The sequence below is a fragment of the Phocoena phocoena genome, chromosome 5 (assembly GCF_963924675.1).
Source record: "Phocoena phocoena chromosome 5, mPhoPho1.1, whole genome shotgun sequence".
NCBI lineage: Eukaryota > Metazoa > Chordata > Mammalia > Artiodactyla > Phocoenidae > Phocoena > Phocoena phocoena.
Genome location: NC_089223.1, coordinates 86173207 through 86200484, shown reverse-complemented (window position 1 = coordinate 86200484; position 27278 = coordinate 86173207). Strand labels below are relative to the sequence as shown.

General features: G+C 36.3%; 1 protein-coding gene across 2 annotated transcripts in view; it reads left to right on the top strand.

The window, feature by feature from the left end:
* Window positions 1–27278, top strand: part of STIM2 (stromal interaction molecule 2) — a 168863-nt gene that overhangs the window by 44913 nt on the left and 96672 nt on the right. For both annotated transcript variants that reach the window (XM_065877395.1, XM_065877394.1), the window contains exon 2: window positions 22004–22134. In XM_065877395.1, coding sequence (XP_065733467.1) covers window positions 22004–22134 — 131 coding nt within the window. The remainder of the gene's footprint in view (window positions 1–22003; window positions 22135–27278) is intronic.

The following is a 27278-nucleotide window of genomic DNA, read 5'->3' as shown; positions in this document are numbered from 1 at the left end:
CAGCATGATGGTTTGCTACTTCTAGGCCAGCAGGTGAATCTCTCTTACATGTTGTGTCTCTTTGACCTTTTTTATTGGCCTTTTTAATGGATGAGGTATTCCCACCCAGGATAAATTCTCTTTTGAAGTGAAGTCAGAGTCAACTGATTGACGTAACCTTAATGACATCTACAAAGTCTTTTCTGCCATGTAATATAACATAATCACAATAGTGATATCCTATTATATGCACAACTCCTCACATTCAAGAGAAGTGGATTGTACAGGATGTATACACCAGGGAGCAGGAATCTTGGGAGACATCTTAGAATTCTGCCTATCACACTCTGATCCATACGTGAAAATTCCAGTTTCTCATATCAAATGATACCTTGATTCTTCTTCACACCTGGATTGCTTTTATTTTGAACTAATTGTAGACTCAAGAAGTTGCAAAACTTTTACAGAGAGGTTCTATATATCCACCCTGATACTGAATTTCCAATCTAAAAATTGGAAGTTTTCCCCAATGGTGACATCGTACATAAATATAGTACATGATCAAAACCAGGAAATTGATATCAGCATACTATGATTAAGTAGACTACACACTTTACTCCAGTTTCACCAGTTTTGTATCATTAATTTTAAAATTTTGGTATGTCTCTGTGTATAATTCTATGTATAGATTCATATAACCTCCACATTCAAGACACAGAACTGCTCTGTCATCACAAAGAAATTTCCTTGTGCTCCCCCCATGTAGTAACACCCTACTTCTGAATCCCTGGCAACCACTGTTCTATTCTCCACTTCTATACTTTTGTCATTACAAGAGTGTTATATAAATGGAATTTTAGATTATGTAACGTTCTGAGATTGACCCTTTTCACTCAGCATAATGTCCTTAAAATTCATTCAAATTGCTGAATGTGTCAGTAGTTGGTTTCTTTTTATTGCTGAGTAGTATTCCATTGTATGGATGTACCACAGTTTGTTTAGCCATTCACCCACTGAAGGAAATTTGGGTTGTCTCCAGTTTGGACCTGTTAACAAAGTTCCTGCAAGTATTTCTGTTCAGGATTTTGTGTGAATGTGTTTCTCTTTTTCTAGAATAAGTGTCCAGGAATGTAATTGATGGGCCATATGGCAAGTGTGTGTTTAACTTTTTAAGAAACAGCCAGACTGATTTCCAGAGTGGGTGTACAATTTTACATTCTCATCAGCAAAGGATGAGTGATACAGTTTCTCTGCATCCTTGCCAGAATTTGCTTCTATTGGTACTTTTTATTTTGACCATCCTAATAGATGGTGTGGTAGTATCTCATTATGATTTTAATTTGAATGTTTCTAATTGCTAGCAGTATTCAGCATCTTTTTATGTGTTTATCTGCCATCGCTATATCTTCTGTTCATGCCTTTGCCCATTTTCTAATTGGATTTTGATTAGTTTTTACTGTGGCCATTTTCAAATAAATATTAAAGTTGAGACCGTGGTATAATGAACCCCTATTATCAAGTTTCAGCAGTTACATTTTACCCTTTTGTTTGTTTTGAATATTTCAAAGCAAAGCAGATACATAGACTTCATGATATTTCACTTGTAAGTACTTAATTTAATGATAATTCCTTAATATCTAATACTAATACCTAATGGTATTAGTATATACTTAGTATATATTAGTACTAGTATATGTTAGTAGCTAGTATATCCTTAGGATATGCCACTAATAGATAATAGACATCTAATAGCTAATACTTGGTCCATGTTTATATTTTTCTGTTTTAAACATGTATTTTTAAAAGCGGTTGGTCTGAATCAGAATTCAGATAAGACCACTTACTTATGTATTCTTTTTTCATAGCGCTCCCTCCTTTATTTTTCCGCTCAGGCAGTTGATTTCATTGGAGAAGTTGGGTCATTGGTCTTCTAGACAAATTTGGATTTGGCTGATTCCTTTCTCTTTGTGTCAGTTAACTTGTTCTATGCCCTCTTTCCTCTAAACTAATAGATTTAGTGGCTCAGTTAGATATGGGTTCAAAAGTTTAGACAAGAGTACTTCACAGGGGTACTCTATACTCCCTGTTGCATCACATCATGAGGCACATGATGTTTGATTTGTTCTGCTTTTTGGACTACTAAGTTCAATCAGTTGGTTCAGGTATTGTCAGCCCCATCTCTACATTTAAGCGTTTTTCATTCATCTTTCACCTAATGGTTATGGCTTCTATTGATGATTGTTGCCTAGGTCCAGTATTTCATTTGGGGTTGCAGAATGATGATTTTCCAATTTAGTTATTTCTGCATTTATTTGCTGGACTGTTGAGAACTTTCATCAACTTTTTGGTTTTCATTAAATACACCCATACAGGAAAGGTAGGAAAAAATGCTCAATTCCCCCCACTCCCCTTTAATTATCAGTTCTCAGAGTAATGACTTGCTGCCCAGGTCATCTACAGAAGACATCAATGAGGTGTTTTTCCCCCACCATTTTCTCTGTGTATTATTTTGAATTTGTAGATTTTTAAAAAAGGTAGTTGATGCTTTTCAATGACAAAATTTTTAAAAAAGGTATTGGATGCTTTTGAAATTTCACTTTCTAACCACAGGTGTTTAGAAGTACAATTGATTTGTACATTGATCTTTTTAATCCATCAACCGTTAAATTCTTGTTCATTTAAATTTATTTTTAGATTTTTATCATTGCAGATGGCAGTTTTTTATTCTGCTTTTCAAGTCTTTATACCTTTCATTCTTTCTTTGTTCCTTACTGTGGTAGTACAGTACTCGAGTATTATTCGAATAGAAATGGATAATGCAACCTTTTGTTATTCCTTACCTCACGGGCAACACTGTCAATATTTCACTATTAATAATGTGTTTTACTCTAGGTTCTTTATCTGATTAAGGATGTTCCCTTATATACCTATACATTTTATCATGTATTGATGTCTAATTTTATGAAATGCTTTCCTGTATCTGTTTCTATGATTATATGAGTTCTCTGCCTTTAATCTGTTAATGTGAATTATGTTAATTGATTTTTCTAATGTTAAACCAATCTTTCATCCCTGGGATAAACTCAGCTTTATCATGACGTATTATTATCCTTTTTGTAGTTTGTTAAATTTAATTTGCTAATATTTTCAGATTTTTACATTTATGTTCACAAGTGAGGCTGGATTTGTAATTTTCATTGTTAGTACTTCTTTCTTGGTTTGGTACTATTGTTAAGCTATCCTCATAAAATGAGTTAAGGAAGTTTCTATTCTTTTTGTGTTAAAGGTAGAATTCCCTTTTCCTTGATTATTGTTAGAGCTCACAAATGAAAACATCTGGGCTTGGAATTTTCTTTGTGGGAAAAATTTCCAGGTGGTTTAGTTTTTAGTTCTTTGAAGAATATAAGGTAAAAGTAGTATCTTCCTGTGGTGACAAACTAGTAGTTATAAGTGAAAAATTAATTTTTTTTTTTTTTTAGGATCCTGTAAACCTTTAAAAAAATTTAAAAAAAAGTTCACAGGAGTTCTTAGTTTTCAATTTATGTATGTATGTATTTATTTAAATTGAAGTATAGTTGATTTACAGTGTTTGTTAGTTTCAGGTGTAGAGCAAAGTGATTGTTTTATATATACATATAGTTATATATATATGTACTTTTCCAGATTCTTTGCCCTTATAGGTTATTACAAAATATTGATTATAGTTCCCTGTGCTATACAGTAGGTCCTTGATGGTTATCTATTTTATGTATAGTAATGTGTATATGTTAATCTCAGACTCCTAATTTATTCCTCCCTGCTTTCCCCTTTGATACCCATAAGTTTGTTTTCTATATATGTGGGTCTATTTGTTTTGTAAATAAGTTCATTTGTTTCTTTTTTTTAAAGAGTTTTTGAAGATTTTTTTTTTTTAGATTTCACATTCTTTGATTAATATTTTTTACTGAATGGTTTGAGTTGAGCTATTTTGTCTCCGTTTGTTGAGGTATTGCGTACATGCTTTTTGTCTGTAAGTAACTCTTATATTAAATACAGTTACATTAAAAAATAGGTTATCTTCTATATTGCTTTACTACAGTTTAGATTTGTGTTTTAAGCTTCTTACGTTTGTAAGGTTTCTAAATAACGAATCTTTAAGGAATCTTTAGAGGACTTTGATCTAGATACCTAAGTTCAGCTTCTTGCTTTGCCAGTTACTGTCATGAGTATATCTCTTACTTTTTGGGCTTCAGATTCCTCATTTGTAAAACACATATCTACTTCACATAGTTTTCATGAGGATAAACTGTGAAGTGCTTTATAACCATAAACTATATATAAATGAAAGGTTTTAAAGGTAGTGAATATAGATAAAATGTTCCAAGAAAGAAAGAGGTTAGAAGGAAACAATATTACATAAGATATAGCTATGCAACATAGTGATTCACAGGTTATAGTCCATTTATAGTTATTATAAAATATTATCTATATTCCCTGTGTTGTACAGTATATCCTTATAGCCTATTTATTTTATACATAATAGTTTGTACTTCTTAATCCCCTACCCCTATTGTGCCCTTACCCCCTTCCTCTCCCCCCTGGTAACCACTAGGTTGTTGTTTATATCTGTGAGTTTGTTTCTTTTTTGTTGTATTTACTAGTTTGTTGTATTTTTTAGATTCCACATATAAGTGATATCATACAGTATTTGTCTTTCTCTGTCCAACTTAAGTTCACTCAACTTAATACTCTCCAAGTCCATCCATGTTGTTGCAAATGGCAAAATTTCATTCTTTTAAAAATATAGCTGAGTAGTATTCCATTGAATATATATACCATAATCTTCATCTGTTGATGGACACTTAGGTTACTTCCATATCTTGGCAATTGTAAATAATGCTGCTACGAACATTGGGGTGCATGTATCTTTTTGAATTAGTGTTCTCATTTTTTTGTTTGTTTCTGGATATATACACAGGAGTGGAATTGCTGGGTCAAATGGTAGTTCTATTTTTAGTTTTTTGAGAAACCTCCATACTGTTTTCCACAGTGGCTGCTCCAATTTACTTTCCCACCAACAATGTAGGAGGGTTCCCTTTTCTCCACATCCTCATCAATGTTTGTTATTTTGTTTGTTCTTTTTAATGATAGCTATTCTGACAGGTGCGAGATGGTAACTCATTATGGTTTTAATTTGTATTTCTCTGATGATTAATGATGGTGAACATCTTTTCATGTGCTTGTTGGCCATCTTCATTTCCTCTTTGGAAGAATGTCTATTCAGTTCTTCTGCCCATTTTTCAATTGGGTTGTTTTTTTGATGTTGAGTTGTACGAGCTGTTCATACATTTTTGACTGTTAACCACTTATTGGTAATATCATTTGCAAATATTTTCTCCCATTCAGTAGGTTGTCTTTTTGTTTTGTCAATGCTTTCCCTTGCTGGGCAAAAGCTTTTAAGTTTAATTAGGTCCCATTTGATTATTTTTGGTTCTATTTCTTTTGCTTTAGGAGACAGAGCCAAAAATTATTGCTATGATTTATGTCAAGAGTGTTCCTCCTGTGTTTTCTTCTAGGAGTTTTATGGTTTCTGGTCTTACACGTAGGTCTTTAATCCATTTTGAACTTATTTTTGTACATGGTGTTAGAGAATGTTCTAATTTCATTCTTTTACATGTAGCTGTCTAGTTTTCCTAGCACCACTTACCAGAGAAACTGTCTTTTCTCCATTGTATATTCTTGCCTCCTTTGTTGTAGATTAATTGACCATAAGTGTGTGGGTTCTGGGCTCTCTATTCTGTTCCACTGATCGGCTCTGTGTCTGTTTTTCTGCCATTACCATACTGTTTTGATTATTGTAGCTTTGTAGTATAGTCTGAGTAAGGGAGCATGATTTCTCCAGGTCTCTTCTTCTTTCTCAAGATTGTTTTGGCTATTTGGGGTCTTTTGTGTGTCCACATAGATTTTAAAGTTATTTGTTCTAGTTCTGTGAAAAATGCCCTTGTTATTTTTAAATTTTTATTTATTTTAAAAATTTAATTAATTAATTTACTTTTGGCTGTGTTGGGTCTTTGTTGCTGCATGTGGGCTTTCTCTAGTTGAGGCGAGCAGGGGCTACTCTTTGTTGTAGTGCACGGGCTTCTCATTGTGGTGGCTTTTCTTGTTGTGGAGCACAGGCTCTAGGCGTGCGGGCTTCAGTAGTTATGGCTCGCGGTCCCTAGAGTGCAGGCTCAGTAGTGCTGGCACACAGTCTTAGTGACTCCGCGGCATGTGGAATCTTCCCGGACCAGGACTTGAACCTGTGTCCCCTGCATTGGCAGGCGGATTCTTAACCACTGCGCCACCAGGGAAGTCTGCCCTTGTTATTTTGATAGGGATTACATCGAATCTGTAGATTACCTTGGATAGTATTGTCATTTCAACAACATTAATTCTTTCAGTCCATGAACACGATATGTTTTTCCTTCTGTTTGTGTTGTTTTCAATTTCTTTCATCAGTGTCTTACAGTTTTCTGAGTACAAGTCTTACAAATTCCTTAGGTAAGTTTATTCGTAGATATTTTATTTTTTTTTTTGATGTGATGGTAAATGGAATTGTTTCCTTAATTTCTCTTATACTGTTTTGTGAGTGTTTTGAAATGTAACAGATTTCTGTGTATTAATTTTGTACCCTGCCACTTCACTAAATTCATTGAAGAGCTCTGGTAGTTTCTGGTGGCATCTTTAGGATTTTCTCTTTGTAGTATCGTGTCATCTGCACACAGTGACAATTTTACTTCTTTCTAATTTGGATTCCTTTTATTTCTTTTTCTTGTCTGACTGCTGTGGCTAGGACTTCCAGTATTATATTGAATAAAAGTGATGAGAGTGGGCATTCTTGTCTTGTTCCCAGTCTTAGAGGAAATGTTTTCAGCTTTTCACCATTGAGTATGATGTTAGCTGTGAGTTTGTCATATATGGCTTTGATTATGGTGAGGTATGTTCCTTCTGTGCCTACTTCCTGGACAGTTTCTGTGTAAATGAATGTTGAATTTTGTCAAAAGCCTTTTCTGTGTCTATTGAGATGATCATGTGGTTTTTATTCAGTTTGTTAATGTGGTGTATCACATTGATTATTTGCAGATATTGAAAAATCCTTGCATCTCTAGGATAAATTCCACTTGATAACAGTGTATGATCCTTTTAATGTATTGTTGGGTTCGGTTTGCTAGTATTTTGTTGAGGATTTTTGCCTCTATGTTCATCAGTGATATTGGCCTGTAATTTTCTTTTTTTGTGGTATCTTTGTGTGATTTTGCTTAGAAGTAACCTTTGAGATCTGGTTGAGTCCCTCTGGTTTATAGGAAATAGAAGCTACTAGTGTATGTATAGAGCTGTCTACACAACCTAGGCTTCCTGTTTTCCAAATCATTTGTTTTTCCTAGTTTGTCTTCCTTCAAATTAAACACTGGATGCTTGAGAGAAACTTTGACTTCTTTAGGCACATAGTTGAGTGTGTCATTCCCAGGAGGTTAGGTAGAAAAGTACATGTGATATTAGGGAGAAAAAGGAATTTTAAGACTTTAGTTTCTTAAGTTACCAGTAATTAAAAGTGCTGTCAAAGTAGTTATTGGTTTTTTTTTTTTCCCACCAGAGTTTAAACAAAGAGAACCTTGTTATACTTTTCAGGGATTAAAATTCATGTAATGCAGTAAGAAGTAAGGCTCTGTGTAGTTGCTGCATAACTTTGTACTTGAAATTCAGTTGAAATTTTACTTAAAAAAATTACTTCAGTATAATTTTAGTAAAATTTTACCTTATATTTAACATGAAAACTTTCAAACCAGTTGTATTTGTAAGAGTTAGTTCCTTGAAATCTAATTTGTCTGCTTAATTCCTTATTGTCACTAAATATAGTCTTGAAGAAAATTGTTTCCTTCAGATTTAAGTTCATACTCATAGTGGGAAGGGTTGTTTTTATTTGAGCTTTGAAGATCCAGTATACAGTAAGTCCCCTACATACGAATGAGTTCTGTCCGAGAGTTCTGTTCGGAAGTCGAACAAAGTTAACCTAGGTACCCAACTAACACAATCGGCTATATAGTACTGTACTGTACTTTACTGTAATAGGTTTAAATATATTGTCTTGTATTTGTGGTGTCTTATCCCCGGGACGGGCTTTTTCCTCCCTCTCTCTCACTGCTGCAGTAACTGGAGACCCCAGACTGCTGCTCTCCTTCGCTCCAGCTTAGCCTTCTCTCCCCCTTCTTCTTCGTTAGAACAGCACATATTTCAGTTGCTAATCCCTATCCCCAGTTCCTGTTGTCTGCTCTCATTTAAGAATTTCCTCTTTCCTTCCTTTCTTACCCTTCCTTTCCCAGGAAGTTTATTCCTTATGAAATGATGAGACACACAGGGACATATTAAAAGGACATATTAAAAGGGAGGAGGCCAGGTTTGCTGAGGCAACTTTAAAATACCAAATGTCTTTGTAGAAAATATGTGTCCCATATTTTAAATGAATTTAAAAAAATTTTACTTAAGTCATTTTCATCACGCTTGCATATTTTTTTAAAGGTAATGCTGTTACATGCTAGATTTGTCAGTAGTTATTTTGAATAAAGTTTCTAGGAACTGAGGCTGTGTTGTTTTTGTTTGAATACTAATTTCTCTGAAGATTTAATAAGCATTTATATAAAATTAATTGTAATTTTGTTGATTTAAAGTTGAAGGTCACATTTAACATGGCTTAACAAGTAACAAGTAACACTTCTTTGCTCTGAAAGGCAGGACATTTTACTTAAATAAAACTCATTACATATATCCTCGTCACAAAAGTAGGGCATATACCTTCCATAGAGAAGGTTTAGTTCCTTTGTATAATACATGTTAGTTTCTTTTTAGGTTTTATGGGTGTTGTTAGCTGCACTATGGTTCTCCAGGTTTACCAAAACCATGTATTATTTTTTACTTATATTTTTCAATGCTACTCATAAGAAGTTATGAGGGTGAATATTTTATGCTAATTTTGCAGGTGAGGACGTTAAGAACCAAAGATGTTAAGAGGTTTGCTGAAGGTTACATGGTTACTGCAGTGAAATTGAGATTAGAGCTCATATCTGTTGCCAGAGTTGATGGTATTATGATTATTTAGGGAATATATGAGCTGATAGGTAGACGGTTACATGGGATTATAATAGTTATGCATAAAAATGCTGTGAAAGTAGAGAATAGGAAATATCTGTTAAGCAGTCAGGAAGGCTTTATAGAGGGGGTTAATCACTAGTGAAGTGATTCTTCAGGGATCAGAATGTGCTTTGTATTTCATGCTGGGTTGAATGGGCTTTATTCTTTGGGGGATTTGGGAAGTACTGAAGGATTTCAGCAGGAGGGGTGATGTGACCATCTTCATATTCTAAAGATATGGTGGCTGTAAAAGGGGATACATTTGTAGCGTGGTAGTACTAGAGATGGGGAGACCATTACAGGAAAGCTGTGGGGGAAGTGATGAGGTTATCTCTGATGGCAGCGGTGGAGAGGAGGAGAGGAGGGAACTGGATTTGAGCTTTTAATAGTCAGATAACATACAAATGTTTTTCTCACTTCTTCCATCCCCCACCCACCCCACCCCCATCAGAAAAAGAGCTAAAAGTTTGCGTTTAGAAAACTGACCCAGTTCTGATCATCTTCAGGTTGCAGATCTGCAAAGAGCTTTGCTCTTAATTGTTAAGGGTATAGCTACATTTAGGTTAGAAATCATGTCTTTTAGTGACAAAGCTCTTTCTTTGGATGGAAGCTAAATTTGTGCCTGGATTATGGTAATAGTGTAAATAAGACTTTTCAATATAGGATCTACACAGTCACATCATTTCAGGAAGCAAAGCTAACATTACTTAAAATGATCAGTACTATTTTATGAATGGCTTCTTTCATTCCATTTTAGATCATTATAAATCATTTCTTAGAAATTTCTGATTGAGTTCTGTAGGCAGGAAGAATGCTGTAATTGTCAGTCTCTTTGATATCATGTCTTTCTAGGCCAGATTCTACCTATTTGATGCCACCCTGTATCTTGTCCTTTCCTCATATCCTGAAACGGAAGAGACCTGTTGCAATGTTCCCATCCGTCATGTGGTAGGTGGAGTTTTCTTGGATTGTCTGTAAGAACAGTCTTCCTATTGCTCATTGGGCCAAACTCATAATAATATGAATTTAGTTTTTAGTATCTAATCATTCAGAGATTTAGTTTATATATCTTTCTCTAAAATTATGAAACACAAAGGAAAATGATGCATAGTTATATTTATGCTTGATAATCAATGAGGTCTTTTTCTGATTGATAGCATATCTATTTGATGGAGGCTGCATACCATAGTGGAATGAGTGAGAGTTCTAGAAATTAGTAAAACTTACCTTGTAAATATTTTTGTAATCTGCCCCATTCTATATCACCTTATTAGCACAATCTTAGTTCGGACCTTGTGGCTTGGCATAATAAAATAACTTGTCTCTCTGCCTTCAGTCTGTTGTCCTCGAATCCACACTCTGCAGCTACCTGAATATTCTATAGGAAACACAAATCTGACACCATCCCACCCATGTATCCATGAGTCTGTTGTTGCTAGTGAGTTCTGCTAAATGCTTGAATTTGTGGCATAACCGGAGTGGCTCCTTGAATATTTAATTTCCATGAAGTCTTGCTAGCTCCGACAATTTGACACACACACACCCGCACACATACTTGACTTATGTAAGCTATTTCAATGCATTCATTTCTTTTTATGCTTTAAGTACTGTTTTCTTAATAACTTGTTGATAGTATTTATTAAAATACCTGATATAGATTGATGTTAATTGAGATGGGTATAAAATTATGAAAAGATAGAAAATAGGACACATAACTGATAGTAAATAAGAAAGCGGCACAGATCTCTGTCAACCATCTTCATAATTCCTTTTTAAAAAAAATATTTATTTTATTTTTGGCTGCATTGGGTCTTCGTTGCTGCTCGTGGGCTTTCTCTAGTTGTGGCGAGCAGGGGATACTCTTCATTGCGGTGCACGGGCTTCTCATTGCGGTGGCTTCTCTTGTTGCAGCACACGGGCTCTAGATGCACAGGCTTCAGTAGTTGTAGAACGTGGGCTTCAGTAGTTGTAGCACGTGGGCTTCAGTAGTTGTGGCTCGCGGGCTCTAGAGTGCAGGCTCAGTAGTTGTGGTGCATGGCCTTAGTTGCTCCACGGCATGTGGGATCTTCCTGGACCAGGGATTGAACCCGTGTCCCCTGCATTGGCAGGCGGATTCTTAACCACTGCGCCACCAGGGAAGTCCAAGTGGTTTGTTTTTTGATGTTGAGTTATATGAGCTATTTATATATGTTGGATATTAATCCCTTGTCGGTCATATCATTTGCAAATATTTTCTCCCATTCATCAGGTTGTCTTTTTGTTGATGGTTTCCCTTGCTGTGCAAAAGCTTTTAGGTTTAGGTAGGTCCCATTTGATTATTTTTGCTTTTATTTCCTTTACTCTAGGAGGCAGAGCCAAAAAAATATTGCTGTGATATATGTCAAAGAGTGTTCCACCTATGTTTTCCTCTAGGAGTTTTATAGTATCTGGTCTTACATTTGGGTGTTTCGTCCACTTTGAGTTTATTTTTGTATATGGGTTAGAGAATGTTCTAATTTCATTCCTTTACATGTAGCTGTCCAGTTTTCCCAGAACCACTTATTGGAGAGACTGTCTTCTGCATTGTATATTCTTACTTTGTTTCTTATAGATCAATTGACCATAAGTGTGTGGGTTTATTTCTGGGATCTCTATTATGTTCCATTGATCTTTGTCTGTTTTTGTGCCATTACCCCACTGTTTTGATTACTGTAGCTTTGTAGTATAATCTGAAGTCAGGAAGCGTGATTCCTCCAGCTCTGTTCTTTCTCAAGATTGTTTTGGCTGGAGTGTATTTATTTATTTATTTTTGGCTGCGTTGGGTCTTCATTGCTGTGCACGGGCTTTCTCCAGTTGCAGCGAGCGGGGGCTACTCTTTGTTGTGGTGCGTGGGCTTCTCATTGCGGTGGCTTTTCTTGCTGCGGAGCACGGGCTCTAGGCACGTGGGCTTCAGTAGTTGTGGCTTCCGGGCTCTAGAGCGCAGGCTCAGTAGTTGTGGCACACAGGCTTACTTACTCCGCGGCATGTGGGATCTTCCCGGAGTAGGGATCGAACCTGTGTCCCTGCATTGGCAGGTAGATTCTTTTTTTTTTTTTTTTGCGGTACACAGGCCTCACTGTTGTGGCCTCTTCTGTTGCGGAGCACAGGCTCCAGACACGCAGGCTCAGCGGCCATGGCTCATGGGCCTAGCTGCTCTGCGGCACATGGGATCTTCCCGGATCGGGGCACGAACCCATGTCCCTTGCATCAGCAGGCAGACTCTCAACCACTGTGCCACCAGGGAAGCCCACAAATTTACTATTCTTCCCATTTTACAGATGAAGAAGTTAAGGCAAATAAGTTAAATAACTTTCCTGAGGTTATATAATAAGAGGCAGAATGAGAATGAATTAAAAGTTCTTTTTCCGGGCTTCCCTGGTGGCGCAGTGGTTGAGAGTCCGCCTGCCGATGCAGGGGACACAGGTTCATGCCCCGGTCTGGGAAGATCCCACATGCCGCGGAGCGGCTGGGCCCGTGAGCCATGGCCGCTGAGCCTGCGCGTCTGGAGCCTGTGCTCCGCAACGGGAGAGGCCACAACAGTGAGAGGCCCGCGTACCGCAAAAAAAAAAAAAAGTTCTTTTTCCTCCTACAGAGTGCTCATCATTTCTCATCTGAAAAATTGGGATAGTGATTTTATTTTTGACTGTTGTTAAGTTCTCGCACTGAGAGAGAAGTGAAACAATTGGATCAATGCCTGGCAGTAACAGCAACGTTCTCTTTATTTCCTGAGGTGTTGATATAGGTAGAATGGTTTTAATGGTCTTTGTTCTCCATAGCTTATGTTTTGCTTATAGCTTTTTTTTTTTTTTTTTTTTGCGGTACGCGGGCCTCTCACTGCTGTGGCCTCTCTCTTTGCGGAGCACAGGCTCCGGACGCGCAGGCTCAGCGGCCATGGCTCACGGGCCTAGCCGCTCCGCGGCATGTGGGATCTTCCCGGACCGGGGCACGAACCTGCGTCCCCTGCATCGGCAGGTGGACTCTCAACCACTGCGCCACCAGGGAAGCCCTGCTTATAGCTTTTTAAAAAATTGTGGTAAAATATATGTAACATAAAATTTACCATTTAAACCATTTTAAGTATATAATTCAGTGCCATTAAGTACATGCACAGTGTTCTGGTTGTAACTTTGAATTATCATTTTCTTCCCTCCAAAACAAATAAAAATAAGCAAAGCTGTTTCACTACTCTGTGCACGTAATGTTGCTAATCAAAATGTTAGAGTTTAGGGCTTCCCTGGTGGCGCAGTGGTTAAGAATCCGCCTGCCAATGAGGGGACATGGGTTCGAGCCCTGGGCTGGGAAGATCCCACATGCCATGGAGCAACTAAGGCTGCATGCCACAACTACTGAGCCTGTGCTCTAGAGCTTGCAAGCCACAACTACTGAGCTCACGTGCCACAATTACTGATGCCCACGTGCCTAGAGCCCGTGCTCTGCAACAAGAGAAACCACCACAATGAGAAGCCCACGTACCGCAACAAAGAGTAGCCCCCACTCGCTGCCACTAGAGAAAGCCCGTTCACAGCAATGAAGACCCAATGCAGCCATAAATAAATAAACAAATAGATAGATAAATAAATAAAGTTAGTGTTTATAGCATCCTGGGAAATTAGGAGTCAGTAAATAAGTGTATGCATGCATCTGTTTACTTTCGTTTTTTGCACCTAGTCAACAATATTTTTCTGCATATGACAGATACAGCAAAGTTATACTCAGATATAGTATTGCTTTCTAGGAGGTTATAGTATAAAACACAGTGGGAAAAATTAGGCAGCTGTCAATGAATCTAGAGATAAATACAGCTGCATAAATACTTCTAATTTATTTACATACATTAAATGAACATATTGGTTAACCACAAATGTAAGTGTAGATATTTTTGGGTTGAGGAATGTGTTGGTAAATGAATTGCATATTAAGATAGTTTTGAGGCAGGGGCATCACCTTGTCTCCTACCTTTAGAGAGGCTCTTTGAGAAGATTAGCGGGAACTTTTTGAGGTGGCAAGGACAAGATGCTTTGTGAGGGTGGGGGAATAAGTGGGAGTGAGATAATCAGAAGATGGTAAGTTGAAAAATATCCCTGGAAAGTGGGAAAGGACCTAAGTAACTGAGTTTGTATCAGATAGTCTGTTTAAAACATTTGGAAGGTATAATTGAACTTAGCAATTTTTAAGGGAAATTTTTAGCTAACAGATGAGGGGAAAGTTCTTTCTTTTTACAAGAGTCAGACTAATTAATGAGGACTTTGTAAACAAAGTCAGTGATTCAGAGCTCCAAGAGGCAGTCATCAATCAGGAAGGGTTTCAAAATAAAGACTCTTTATTTTCTTTTCAGTATAATACTTAAGCCATAATTTGATATATCAGCAGTGGTTTCTCAGCCCTGTTGTTGGTGAGGTCTGTCTCCTTTGTTGAACTTTTCAAAAATCTGAGTTAAACATTTGAGATTCAGAATCCACCTGCATTTTTATAGCCTCCTGGTATAGCGTTGTGTATACGAGTTACAATTTTCCTTTTCTCATTTGTTGTTCTGGCATGTAATATACTTTCAGTAAATATTAGCATAGTTTGAATATCTATGAAATTATATTTCCTGGTACCATATACCGGGAAATATAATAGATTATGGGTTGAAACTTCTCTTTAAAAAAGTATGTGGCAGCCTTTATTATTTATTTATTAGACTTTTTGAGAAACATCCATTAATCCTCCTGTATGCCAGGTGTTGGTGATATGCTAGACATTGGGATAATAAGAGAAATAAGGCAGACTCTGCCTTAAAGAGGATATCAAAAAAGAAAGAAGACATTATTCACTTTCTTTTTGAGTTTGAATCAGATTGTTGGTTTATTGAAAAATGACACCAAACGGTTATCTCTGAAGATTTTAGAGAAGATTTGCTCTCAAAATATTCAGATTGAAGTGTTTGATTTGATAAATGCTTGAACTATTAGTGGAAGCACCAAGTATGAACAATATTTGTTTAAAATTTTTCTCTCAGTGGTAGTAATTAAGAAAATCCTAATCATGAGACTCATAAAAGTTGCCAGCGTGGTAAGCCATGTTCTTGGCAGTATATGATGTTGCACATTGTTAATGGGCTACAGTCATTGGTTTGTGATGAAAAGTCGGCTGGCTCTCCTTCTTAGTTCTCTTCTGCATGAAATTTGCTGACCTCAAAGGTATTATAGGAGGGAAACTAGCTTTAAAGATTGGATTTACTTTTTCAGTTTCATTTATTTCTTAAGCTCTTATTTTCTTACATTTCTGAACTATATTCCTTGCCTATATCAATTGACTGGGACAACAGAATATAGAATATGGCATAAATATTTATGCCTCTAGTAAAGGCTTAATGGAATCCCATTTGGCGCAGTTTGTAACTCTATGTTGTTTGGTTTCACTCAGCCAAATAGAAGTGTACCTTTGTTTTACCTAGACTTTTATTAGTTCATTCTAAAAATGTAAGTCATATTTGTCTCCTTTCAGTACACTCAGTTGTCACTTCAGTCTGACCTCTTCCATCTATCCTCACTGCTGTAGTTGTAGTTCATGTTGTTACTTCCTGCCTATACTGTTGGAATAGGCATTCACTGGTAACAAGCATGTAAACTGAGACTATAGTTTTTTTCTCTAGATTAAAATAAAACTGACTATATGGGAAAGCATTTTTTGAACTTGAAAGCACTACACAAAATATAAGTTGTGATTTCTGTTATATTTGCCATCAAGTCACAGTTCACTTAAAAATGATCAGTGGCTTCTTTTAGTCTCTTCTTTCTTGGTTCATTGCCATTCACTGACGGATAACCCCAAGCCATCTTTCCAGATTCACATCCTACTGCTCCTCCACCCATGCTTGCTAGTGTTTTCTTCCTCCCTCTGGGCAGTACTGTTAGCTGGCAGAGGACAGTTCCTTGTTATGTGGGACTGGCCTCCCCAGCCCTCCGCTGAAGGCCTGCAGCAGCAGCTGGAGGAGAGGTGAGCAGCGAGGAGCCCTGAGTAGCACTCTCAGTAGAGAGCCAGTCTGTTAGCCAGACTGCTCTTTGTGGGTCCCAGATATCATCTTATTTCCTCTTTGGGTTTGTTCTTGTTTTCTCCTTTTCTAACCCCACTTACTAAAATCCAATTTCTCTTTCCTAATACCACCAAAAATGCAATTGCTTGCATGTAAAAGCCAGTCAGCCATAATTATTTATTAGGAGTAGTACTGTATAATAATAATGTACATATATTATAACATATATAATAATAGTAATAATATATAGTCATGAATAAAACAAGCTTAGTCCTTGCCTTCATGAAATTTTATCTTTGCTGCTAAAGTATAAGGGCCTTGAATCTTAAATATTTTAAAGTTCCCCTCCATTATTTTTTTTATAATGTGTTGTATATTTTGTTCATTAAGTATTTAAACAGCAGTATTTGACAGTGAAAAAATAGACTTTCTACTTTAGGCTCTTGGGGGCCACTGAATACTTTTAATTGGAGCAGGAATAATATTAGTAGATTTCTACTAACACTTAGAGTTAACTTTAGTACTATAAAGAGGTGAGGGGTTTTACTGTCACTTTCTACATCTTAGTTTTCTAATCAGCCAAGTAATTTTGTGAAAAGTTTTTCTCTTCCAAACATTTATATTGGAAACCAGTTAGGTAAGTAATGCAGTAAACATATTTTTTGAGCGCTTACTATGTGCCAGACACTGTTCTAGGCACTCAGAAAAGAGCAACAATCAGAACAAAGCCTTTCATCTCATGATTGCATTATAGTGGAGGATTGTTCAGTAAGAAAGTAAATATATAATATGTGCACTGTGATTAAGTGCTGTGAAGAAAAATATAACAAATAGAAAAGGGGAAGGCTATTTTAGATAGGGAAATAAGATGACCTCTGAAGAGAAACATTTGTGCTGGAATGAACCAACAGTGGGTGTACTTGGGAGAAAGAGCTTTGCAGGCCAAGGAAACTGCAAGTAGAGGGTTTCAGTGAGTAATTTATTAATATTTTTTCCTCTTTATTGTCACTTTAGAATAATCTGTAGATCCCTCTATAGTCTGACCCTCAATGATATTGTCAGTCTTTTCTCTTAATTACCTAGTCAAATGGTAATAATAATGCCTATTTTATAAACAAAGTGAAATATATAATTTATATATAAATTTATGTAATATGTTATAGACACTCTGTAATTGATAGTTATTGTCATCATTATTTTGTTAGTATAACTATTAGCAGCTTATGTTCTTGCCTATTCATGTCTTCCTAGAGAACACTTGCTCATCTTTTAAGAATCAATGTGTAAATATCACTTTCTCCTCAAATCTTGCTATACAGGACTACTCCCTTAGTTTTACTGCCATTATATATTTATTATATGTCTGTCATTGTACTTGCCATATTTAACTTTGTTTTTACCCTTTGTATACCTGGCTTCTAACCTGAAGTCTGGCATTTATGTATTTTGCTAGATAAGTAACAAATTAAGAAGTTTATTTAGTTGACTTCTAATATTTATTTAAACTTTCAACATATGTCTGTTACTGTGGTAGTATACTTATTGTAAAGATTTTTTCAAGGGGAGTGTGACTTAAAGGTACGTTATTCTCAAAAGGAGAAGTAATCTAAGAAGTATAGGTCTGTATTTCAGATTATGTCTGTCATTTATGAGGTATCTATTGATCCCCTTCCTTGGGACACATTTATGCTTCTTGGTTCTCTCTGCTTCTCAGCCAGGTTCTGGCAGTATCTATGATAGCAATCCTTTATTCTTCTCTGACACTGGTGACACTGACGCATTTGTGTTCGTTGTACTGACACTCGAACATGAATTGGAGTCTTGAAGACTGGTGTGAATCCCAGGTCTGTCATTTCTAGGGGTGTGATCGAAAGAAAGTAACTCATTAGTCTCATTTCCTCATCTGAAAAATGGAGATAATATGTTCCTCACACAGGGTTGTAGGGATTACATTATGTACATGAAAGAGCATGGCTTCTAGAATATATCAGATGTTTCTTATTAGGTGAAATCATTTTAATTCAGTAACTCTGTTTCTGCAGAATCAGATTGAGCGTTTGTTTGGCTTTGGGTAGAGGAAAACAAGGTGGAATTTAACAATGGTGTTGATTGCTGACTTTGGTTAAGTCTTACTCTGTTTCAGCTGATTCCTTTTTTTCTCAGTGGAATGTGCTGGTTTTGATCCAGAGGAAAGAAAGGAATGCTCAGCATAATAATGCTAGAAAGATATATCACACCACATTGCATTTAGCACAAGGTGAGGGCACCAAGGGGAGGAAATTTGCCTTAGTTGGGTGTCCAGCACCAAGTACAGGGCCTGGCACATGACAGGCACTCCATATCATGTTTAAATGAACAAGTGATTCTGTTTAGATGAGAAACCTGTTCTGGCTATGGAGTACATAGTGCATTTTGGGTAGCTAAGGTAGATGTCTGTAAGATGTTGGCAAAGGAGACTGATTTTGGTATTTTAGCAGTTGTCTTTGAAACCATTATACCTGATTCATTATATGTACAGTTCTTTTATATCATATTGTATATTTTAAAAGAAATTTAGGTCAGTTAAAAATGATCACTTGTGCTAAAGTAACCTAGAACGGAAACAACTGAGAAAAAGTGAAAAAGACCTTAAAACAGGTAATGGAGCTTAGAATTCACAACTATTCTAAGTTAGATTTCTAGGCCTTAAGTCACTGTACCAAAAGGAAATAAAATTTTATGTGGAGAAATGGATCACTCTTGCCATATCCTCAACCCCTGTCTTTCCTTTCCTTTTGCTGTTCCAACTTGGCAAAACACCAAGGAGCAGCCTTGATCATTTACCTCCTCCATTCCTTGGGGGCGTGGACTGTTGAGTGCGGCCAGGATTCCTGAAGCACTTCCCGACAGCTGTGGCTCCCAATCTTGCTTCCATCTTGTCTATTTTCCACTGTCACCAGAATGGTCTTTCTGTAATGAATCTGGTTGTGTTGGTTCTCTCCTTGAAATCCCTTATGGGCTTCTCAGTTTTCAGGATAAAAATCCAAATTCCTTAGTATGGAAAACCACTTTTAGAGATTTGACCCCTTGTTACCAATCTCTTCTTTTTTTTTTTTTTCCACCCACATATTATCTGTACCAGACATATTAACCAGTTGCATTTCTCTGAGTGTTTCATTTTCTTTTCATGCCACTGAACGTATGATGTTTCTTTTTCCAGGCATGCTTTTCTCTCCTTCCCAAGGTCATCAACTACAGGTCCTTTAAAACTCCCCACGGTTACCTCTAGAAAACTTCTGACTTTTCCTTTCCCAATCTGGATTAGGTGCCCTTTCTCCATGCTCTCGTAACGCCCTACAATTAATGTTCTCAGTGGTACCTAACCCAATAACATGCCTTCTTCCTCCCTAGACTGTGATCGAGTACAGGATACTCTTTAATTTCTAATGCCTGTCACTGGTTAGCACAGTATAGAAGCCTAGAACTTTGTGATTTAGTTAATGTATGAAGTAACAATTTATCAGAGGTCCAGATTGTGCCCAGCTAAGTCCTAGGTATTATGAGCATGTGAGAAATGGAATAACATGGTCCCTGCCCTTTTCATAAGCTTAGTTGTATGGACAAAATGACATTAAGCAATTAAAGGTTAATTAAAAGTATAGCATTAAAAGATGATTTGAGAATAAAGATACAGTTGAAAATTTCAAATCCCTTGACATTTCATCATCTGCTTTTTGCTCTGTTTTTCCTTAATATTTACCATTACTAACATGCTATGCCTTTTATTTATCTTATTATGCTCATCTCCTCCACTAGAATGTAAGTTTTATGAGGAATTCTTACCTCTTTTGTTTACTGTGGTATTTCTAATGCCTGACACATGGTAGGTGCTCAATAGATATTTGCTGAATGGGTGGAATGGTGTTCAGAGAAAGAAGTACTCACTAGGAGTTAGTATTTATGAAATACTTCATGGAGAAGTTATATCCAGAAGTAGACCCTAAAAGATAGTGTTTTATTAACTAAGTTAATTTAAGTAAAAAACTACCCATTTTGTTTATATATGAGTTTTTTCCAGATCACATGTTCCTCCTGATTTTCTCTTAAGCTTTTTAATGTTTCTGCCGTCCTCACTGTTGACTTCGCTTAGAGAGTTTGACAACAAAGCCTATTTAATCAGAGTGAGTGATGCTGAGACTTTCCTTATTGTACTAGTTGTAATAACTTTCACTTCATATGTTTGTTAGCAAAATAAATGTGTTAAAAATATGTCTCCTGGAGGCAGTAGCATGTTGTATATACATTTTCTTCACACCATGTGTTGTTGTGATACCTGAGAGCTTATATTTTATTTTGCATCCATTCAGAATAACTTGTGGGCATATGAGCGTTCTGGATGTCTTGTGAATTAGGGATCATAATTGACCATTATGCCTGTAAGTTCTTAGATTTTAGCAAATCTTAATCAGAGTTTTGAATATTTATACACATATTTATGTCACATAACTTATAATTTCATTTTTAGAGAGTTTCCTTTTCTGTTTCCTTCCCTTCTAAGATTAAAGGAATCAAAATTAAGTTTCAGATTAAAAACTTAAAACTATTAAATGTTAAATTGCCAAAATGTTCTGTAAGTAGAACATGCAGGTAATATAGGCTTAAATTGTTTTTTTTTTTTAGAAAATTATTAGTTGGTCTCCAGGACTGCTTCTTTTCTTGTAATTTTTTTCCCTAAATGCAGAATTAGATATTCTTAGGCCGTTATGGCTGCAATAGAGCTTAGTAAACATCTAGTCTATTTGCTTTATTTTAGAGAGGTAACTAAGATACAGGGACAAGTGATTTGTCCACAGTCAGTTAATTCATAACAGGACCAGATGATAAACTAGATTTTTAACTATTGTTGAGGAGATAGCCAAACTGTGGCTAACCATTCTGTTATGCTAATAACCACTTTAAACTTTAAGACCATACTGTTCCTAGAAATACATGTGGATCTGATGATGTTTTAAAAGGATATTATTTTAGTGACCTGGTAGAAGTCAGTTCCTGGAATTTGTCAATCCAGCAGTCAGCCAGATTGGGTGTGAGTGAAGTTTTGGCAGTACTTTTCCATTTTGGTATGTAGACTGTTTACTAATTGAGTCAACAGGAGGTAATTTTTACTAAACTCATTTTAAGCCATGAAAAGCCCCACATTCTCTTTAAATTGTTAGTTTTGACAACCTAGATGTGAGGATTCACTCATTTTCCATAGGAAAAGGTTTAGCCAATAAATGTATGTTAAAAACATGAAGAACAAGATTTTTAAAAATTCAGTTTTTCCTTGTTGAATCTAAGAAGTTATACATTTTATTTTAAAAAGTCATATGGTAGACTCTTGGATTCTGTTAGAAAAATGATAAAAAAATGTCTAAGGATCATGTGAATAGTCTGCATTTCTTTTTCTTGTATTCTTTGTGATGTTTCCCTAGGACTTACATTTTAAACTGGACTATATAAAAATAGCACCTTGTACTCTGTGATGTTTAGTTTTTTTTTCTTTTTTTTAAAGGAGAGAGTTTATCTGTTCTGGGGGAGGAATAATTTATAAATATAATGATCTGGATAAGAAGAATGTAGACAACCTGAAATTAGTACTGGTTTTAGTTGACTAATATCAATTAAATTGAATTATTTATTTTTAGTCAGTGTGTTCATATATTGTACTTTTGATGTGAAGAATACCCTACTAGACTTCTTAAAGCCTCTTAGTTTGACTTAGTCTGAAATTTAATTTGTTGGTTTTGTTTTAAATTACAGTCTCTTGACTATAGCTTGTGTTTGGGGATTGCAAGTTAGTAATTGCCCTTTGTTCTATTTCAGATCCCTGCATGTCACTGAGTCCACCATGCTTCACAGAAGAAGATAGATTTAGTCTGGAAGCTCTTCAAACAATACATAAACAAATGGATGATGACAAAGATGGTGGAATTGAAGTAGATGAAAGTGATGAAGTAGGTGGAAACCCTTTTTCCCTGGTATTCTCTTAAAACAGAATGACCAAGTTTTTAAGTCTTAAATTTTCCCATTATTCCTTGTATGACTCAACTCCTTCATCTTCATCATCTTTAGTTTTTCTCTTTACATTTTAATTTTACCCTTTGTATTTACATGGTTTTTCTTTTTTCTTTTTTTTCACATCTATACAAGTCTTCTCAGTTTTATAAGAATTCCCAGTGTACTTGGGTTTCTCAAACATATATCCTATTCTGACTATGTCAGTTATCTATTGCTGCTTTACAAACCACCACAAAATTTAGTGGCCTAAAACAACATTTTGTTATTTCTCCTGATCCTCTGGGTTGACTGGGCTTTGCTGAGTACTTTTTCTGTTCCCGTAGTTATGGCCTGAGGTCACTGTGGCAGTTGCATTCAGTTGCCAGCTCTGCTGGGCTGGAATATCTCAGATGACCTCTTTTCCATCAGAGTCTCTCTCCATCCAGTCTCTCATCATTCAGGAGTCTAGCTCAAGCTTCCTTACAGCATGGCAGCCAGCTTCCAGGTGGCAGTGTTCCAAGAGAACAAGTTCCCATGTGAAAGTGCTTATCATGCCCCTGCTTGCCAATGCCTGTTAATATCAAATTGGCTTAAAGCAAGTTATTTGGCTGAACTCAGAGTCTGTGTTGGAAAGGATTATACAAGGATATGAATACCAGGAGATGTGGTTTACTGGGGGTCACCAATGTCCTAATCTACTGTACTCACCACACAAATAAATAGTACTTTATTTCTTAAGCATTCTCATCTTACCCCTGTCTATTGTCCCTTTTAGTTTTCTTCTTAGAGGTTGTTTTCTTTATTTGACTATGGTCTCACTCTAACCAAATTCCCCAGTCATTTTTTAGTTCTTTTCACTCTTTTTGTTGTATTTGTCACTGTTGAGATGCTTCTCTTTTAGTTTACATAATACTAAATTACACTATTTTCTACATTATTATCTAATGTTGTATAACAGTGACATCCTCTCATCACATTTTTATCTAATCACATTGTTATGTAACACAAACATTCTCTAAAGATCGATTTTTGAACTGCTGTATAAAACATTTACCTTGAGAATGCTCATCCACTTTTAGGTTACTCCTGATTCCTCCATCTCTAAGCCAGTCCAGATTCTGACCTACATATATTGCTTTCTGCCTGACATCTTTTGAGGGCTCTTTTGTTTTCGGCTTAGTTTATCTAAAGCAAAATCCCAGATCTTCTCTTTGAAATCCCTCACTGTTCAATGGCAATTGTGGACCTACTTCTCCTCAGTTTTTACTCTTTAATTTTTTTAAAGTTTATTTTAAATTTTTGGCTGCGTTGGGTCTTTGTTGCTATGTGCGGGCTTTCTCTAGTTGTGGCGAGTGGGGGCTACGCTTCATTGCAGTGTGCGGGCTTCTCATTGCGGTGGCTTCTGTTGTTGTGGAGCACGGGCTCTAGGTGCGCGGGCTTCAGTAGTTGTGGCACATGGGCTCAGTAGTTGTGACTCGCGGCTCACGGGCTCTAGAGCGCAGGCTTAGTAGTTGTGGTTCGTGGACTTTGTTGCTCTGTGGCATGTGGTATCTTCCTGGACCAGGGCTTGAACTGTGTCCCCTGTGTTGGCAGGTGGATTCTTAACCGCTGTGCCACTAAGGAAGTACCAGTTTTTACTCTTTTAAATTAGGAGTTGGCAGACTTTTTCTGTAAAGGCCCAAATTATGGGTTGAAATATGTCCCCCCGCCAAAAAAATATTTTGAAGTCCTAACCCCCAGTACCTCATAATGTGACCTTATTTGGAAATAGGTTCATTTCAGATGTAGTTATTTAAGAGGAGTGTATATTGGAGTGACATGGGCTCTTAATCCAATATGACTGGTGTCCTTGTAAGAGAGGAGAACACCATGTGGACAGACAGACACAGGGGAGAAGATGATCATGTGACAGTGGATACAGAGATTGGAGTTACGCAGCTACAAGTCAAGGAATGACAAGGATTGCTAGTGACACCAAAAGCCAAGAGAAGGGCATGAAACAGATTCTCCCTTAGAGCCTTTCAGAGAGCATGGCCCTGCTGACACTTTATTTAGATTTATAGCCTCCAGACCCGTGAAAGAATAAATTTCTGCTATTTTAAGCCACTCAGTTTATGGTACTTTGTTACAGCAGCCATAGGAAACGAATATAGGCCAGCTAGTAAATAGTTTAGATTGGTGTGAGCCGCATGATCTCTGTTGGATCTACTTAACTCTCCCATTGTAGTGCCCAGCAGCCATAGACAGTATATGAACTAATGGTCATGGCTGTGTTCCAATAAAACTTTGTTTGCAAAGACAGCCATCAGTCTGTAGTGTGCCAACCCCTGCTATAAATAAAATTTTGTGTTCTTAGAATTTATTCCTTTTTCATTTACCTGTTTTAGTTATTTACTTATTCCATTTTAATCCAGGTATTTATTATCTTATGCCTAGATTATTACCTCTAATTGTTTCCTCCCTAATCATCATGCATATCACTTTGAGAGTGTCTTTCTCTACTAAGAAATTTAACAGTGATTTCTTAGTACTTATTAGATCAGATATTAACTCTTTAGTCTTTTTTTTTTTTTTTTTTTTTTTTTACTATCTCTGCATCAGCTGATTCATGCTTACTGAGAGATAATCTCTTCTCATTGTGGTTAAATCATTTTAATTAGAGTTCAGTTCTATTAATACCAAAATCATGGCTTTCAGTTCAAAGTAGTCAAATTTATTTCTTTCATTTTTGGAACTGCAGATGACAGGATAGTCCTATTTTACATTGTTTCCAACTTAAAAAGTATTTGAAGTATATAAATATATTCTGTTGGTCGTAAAGTAGAGTAAATTAAATGAAGTTGATGATTATTAGGAGTTTTACTTACTGGAATATAACAAAGTAGTTGTCATTTATTGAGGGTCACTTTATTATACTGAGTAATTCATTCTCTCAACATCATCACCATTCCTTCTCTTTCTTCCAGTACAAAGACACACATACACACAATGAAATCAAGCTATAAAACTACTTTTTAGAAGTAATACTCTGAATTATTAGTGATGAATTGTTCTTTCTAATCCTCCCAAGATTGTCTAAATTGTTTACTTAGTTGCTAATATAGTTGCTTAAGATTTTGATTATCAAATATTCTAACATAAATTCCATTGACTCCATAAATTATTACTATCTATATGAATTATGGAGTCAATAGAATTTTATGTTCATATATTTGATGCTCTTTGTAGAGGAAATTATTCTCTAGACTAAACAGATTTTCTGAAATTATTGTTATACATTTTCTTAGTCATTTACAGTATTAGTTTGATCAAATTCCATGTCAACTCAGAGAGAGTGTAGTCTTTAGTAGATGAGTACTCTGTGCAGTTTCATAATTCTGTCCATCAATTAGATTGGAGATAATTTGCAACACTAATTCTTGTACTGTGTTGAAAGGTTATAATTTTAAGTTATTACACTGATGGTGCTAAGTTTTCCTTTGATTTTGGTATTTCTGAGGAACTAATCATTGCTTAGATTGTCTTAGGTTAAGAAATATATTAATTCAGAGGGATTATTATTATTTTTTTTTTATAATTCAATTTTTTTTTTTTTTTTGGCTGTGGTGGGTCTTTGTTGCTGCACACACAGGCTTTCTCTAGTTGCGGCGAGTGGGAGCTACTCTTTGTTGCAGCGCGGGGGCTTCTCATTGCTGTGGCTTCTCTTGTTGTGGAGCACGGGCTCTAGGCACACGGGCTTCAGCAGTTGTAGCTTGTGGGCGCTAGAGCACAGGCTCAGTAGTTGTGGTGCACGGGTTTAGTTGCTCCGCCACATGTGGGATCTTCCTGGACCAGGGCTCGAACACGTGTCCCCTGCATTGGCAGGCGGATATGGTTAATTTGAAGAGTTTTAGTATTATAAAATGTTTGAAAAGAGTGGTGTGCACTTTCACTTTTTAAAGCTGGAATAGTTTTCGGTAGCCACCTTTCAGAAGTTACAAATTAACTTATTAAGATTGGTTACTTCTGAGCATAGAATAAGGCTAGATTCTTTATATTAAAAATCTACTTAATAAAATTACTTTTGTTATTAATTGATATATCAAGTTATAAATATTACTACTCTGGGGTGTTTTCTGACACCAACCAGTTCTTCAGTTTTCCAACACCAACTGCATTTCCAACAATTCAATTCAGTTCTGACGCTTTCTCCCTGATCCCACAAGTTAAAGGGCTCAGTCTCATAATACTGCCCTTACCTCAGATCCCAGTCACAAGTCTCTGGTTATGTTTTTGAACTTCTGACTGACTGGCGATAAATCTGGGGTTCCCATGGCTCCTTCCTCAGGTTTGAACATTTGCTGGGTATGTATCTGAAAAAAACAAAAAAACACGAATTCAGAAAGATACATGCACCCCAGTGTTCATAGCAGCATTGTTTACAATTGCCAAGATATGGAAGCAACCTAAGCATCCATCAGCAGATCAGTGGGTAAAGAAGATGTGGTACATAAATACAGTGGAATACTACTCAGCCATAAAAAGAATGAAATTTTGCCATTTGTAGCAACATGGATAGACTTGGAGGGGCGTTAGGCTAAGTGAAATAAGCCAGACAGAGAAAGAAAAATACTGTTTGATAGCACTTATATGTGGAATCTAAAAAATAAACTAGTGAATAATACAAAAAAGAAGCAGACTCACAGATATAGAGAACAAACTAGTGGTTACCAGTGGGGAGAGGGAAGAGGGGAGGGGCAATATAGGGGTAGGAGATTAAGAGGTACAAGCTATTATATATAAAATAAATAAGCTACTGTACAACACAGGGAATATAGCCAATATTTCATACTAATTATAGAGTATAACCTTTACAAATCACCATATTGTACACCTGTAACTTATATAATATTGTACATCAACTGTACTTCAGTAAAAAAAAAAAAGAAAATTTGCTGGAATGGCTCACAGAACTCAGGAGAACACTTTACTTATGTTTACTGGTTTATTAAAAAGGATATAACTCTGGAACAGCCAAGTGCTATATATGTATAGGACAAGGTATGGTAGAAGGCACATGGAGCTTCCATGCCCTCTCTGGGCATGCCGCCCTCCCAGCACC